Raw genomic sequence first — 2,593 nt, 5'->3', positions numbered from 1 at the left:
TTTCTATGAGGCCACAGTTGAGCCCTAAACCCTGGAGTTCCTGTGAGGGTTAGGTTAGAGCTGATTATCAGTCACAGTAAAAGTGATAATAAAGATTGTAAAAATAATGACAAGGATAATGATGATGGTGATGACTGGAATGATGATCATAATCATCCTCATTATCATCAGCAACTGCACCAGCATAATAATAATAGTAAAAACAATCATCGCCAATACCATTAAGAGTCACAATAAATACAGTAATAAAAACAAACACACAATAGCACTCCTTACTTGTGTGAAATATATAATAACAGTAACAGAAGCAACTATAATAACAATTACCATTAAGTTGCAACAATAACAATTATCATTAAGTCACAACCACAAAAAAATTAGCATTAAGTCTTCACAAAAACAACCACACACAATAACGCTCCTTCTCACCTGTGAGAGGTATACAACCGCACTCTGCATGTTATTTGTTGTACAAAAATAAGGGGGCGAGTCTACTGGTGAGACCACCTGATGGTGCTTGCCTTCCCCAGCTGCCCCCGCATCACATAGTGACACGAGGTAGCACAGCTGTCCTTTCTTCATCTTTTCACCCATCTGTAAAATAACGGACAGTGGTGAGAGCATAGAAGAGTCTTGATGAAATCTCATTACATATCAACCTAGAGCTTGAACGTGAATAGGATATTATATTTTACACTACTTATATGAAATGTATTTCCAATAAACTGTATGAAAATCAAGTTTCCACTGGATTACTTAATTACAAATGTAGACTCACAACATAAAACACTTGCAGGAAACTACATAAAGTATGATATATTTCAGTTGAAAATACAGCCATTTCATGTTCTAGAAACCACAATTTCATAACCTCTACATCCTTATATTTCTTCACAATAATATTCTCAGAATCTATCAACATCCACAAGTGTAGCCATACCCTAAATCCTTGTCAGAATCCACACTTATTCTCCTCACAGACAATACTCTGGGCCGGGATTCCCAACACACACAGACACGCGTACAATAAAGCCAATAAAACTCTAATACTCCCAGCTGTACCTTTAATTGGCTGAATTATACGCAGCGCAATTTATGAGGACAAGTTTTATGTACTCTGTTGTTATATCATAAGCAAATAGTAGGATTTTTATTCCATCTCAGTCATGTATGCGGTGCTTTTTATCAGTCTGGCACACTACAAAGAGCTTATACAAAGAGAGGAAAATTATACACAAAAAAAATAAAGAATATGAACCATGAAACAAAAAGTCCCGGTTCATTACACATCTTTCCATTCGTTATTACAACCACACACGCCAGTTAATTAACACCCATAAAACCACTTAGAAGACGGAAATGGCTTTTGTTTCCCTCTTTCTCTTCAACTTACTGCATAGATAGTCGTGTGGAGGGTGAAAAATTGAATATTTCCAGAGAATTTTTCAAGTTGTGGAAGACATTATTTTTGTTTACCTTCTGCTACGACGCCAGTGTTGCCAGCGCGGGGACACACCTCTGAGGAGTGTTGCCAATTAGTCATTCGTAAAATTCATTCCTTCATTGTGTATTAGAGTGTATACTGAGTGGTTAATGTTATTAAGTCATATCATTAACGAGGAAAGAATATCACTAGTGTGAATTCTATCTAAATTCGTATACATTTGTTGTCTAATGATTGTGTATTGTTGCCAACGTGGGGATACACCTCTGAGACCCCCTGCTAATTTGTCATTTAAATCTGTGTATATTATTAAATAGTAATAAAAATAAACAATGGATATTAAAGCCGAAGCTACATCCATTGAAATTCTCATTTACCGTTGTAGATTGTTGCGTATTATTGCTAATAGGTTATCAAATCTGTCAATTTTGCAATGCTCCTTAGAAAATTCACCAAAATTTATGCATTGATGTATAACTGAATGGTTAGAAAGTTTAAAAAGAAACATATGTGATAACACAATTTCCACATACATAATTGCAACTGATTACGTATTTGTAGATTCCTTTCATACATAGGGATAATAGGGGATACATAGGGGATAATTTTTCCCTCCATCTTATACAAGCATTCAGTCAGGTACATGTATTTTTTCTTCCTTCTTTTCTTTCTTTCTTTTCTCCTTTTTCTTATTCTAAAATTGCCGAATCCATCTGCAAACAACTCGACCTCCCTCTGAAATTGGCAACCGTATAATGATTCAGTTTTCGAGAATGAAACTAATATTCGGAACAATGGCGGGGTTCGTGATAGTATAAAACCACACGGTTTTATAAGGTAGCCATCTTTATCCGTCTCGCTAATTAACACATGGTAAGTATTTTGTGGTTGGACTTGAAGACTGGTATCCTTAGTATTCTGTGATGAGTATACATATTATTTCATGGCGAATATCTTTATAATTCTGTAGTGAGGATTCTGTTATTATGGGGTGTATGTCTTTTATTGTTCTGCTGTAGGTATGATTACTTTCCTATGATAAGTAGCATTATTCTTTAATGAATATCCTTATCATTCTACGATGAGTATCCAAATTATTCTGTAATGGGTAGTTTTGTGTTGTATTGGTGTTTATCCTTAATTCTGAGG

General features: G+C 35.1%; 1 protein-coding gene across 2 annotated transcripts in view; it reads right to left on the bottom strand.

Moving 5' to 3' along the window:
• Window positions 1–1,494, bottom strand: part of LOC113827813 (afadin- and alpha-actinin-binding protein) — a 16,765-nt gene extending 15,271 nt beyond the window's left edge. The window contains exons 1-3 of one of the 2 annotated variants that reach the window (XM_027380727.2): window positions 1,394–1,494; window positions 430–594; window positions 1–40 (exon numbers count right to left, since the gene is read on the bottom strand). The exon at window positions 1–40 is cut by the window's left edge and continues 140 nt beyond it. In XM_027380727.2, coding sequence (XP_027236528.2) covers window positions 1–40; window positions 430–594 — 205 coding nt within the window. In that variant the 5' untranslated portion in view covers window positions 1,394–1,494. Of the gene's footprint in view, window positions 41–429; window positions 595–940; window positions 1,021–1,393 lie in introns of those variants that run through there. The other variant, XM_070130299.1, reaches the window with a different exon arrangement.
• Window positions 1,495–2,593: the final 1,099 nt, after the last annotated feature.

Source organism: Penaeus vannamei, chromosome 15, assembly GCF_042767895.1.
Source record: "Penaeus vannamei isolate JL-2024 chromosome 15, ASM4276789v1, whole genome shotgun sequence".
NCBI lineage: Eukaryota > Metazoa > Arthropoda > Malacostraca > Decapoda > Penaeidae > Penaeus > Penaeus vannamei.
Note: the sequence above shows the minus strand (reverse complement) of the source record. Positions and strands in the feature narration are given on the sequence as shown.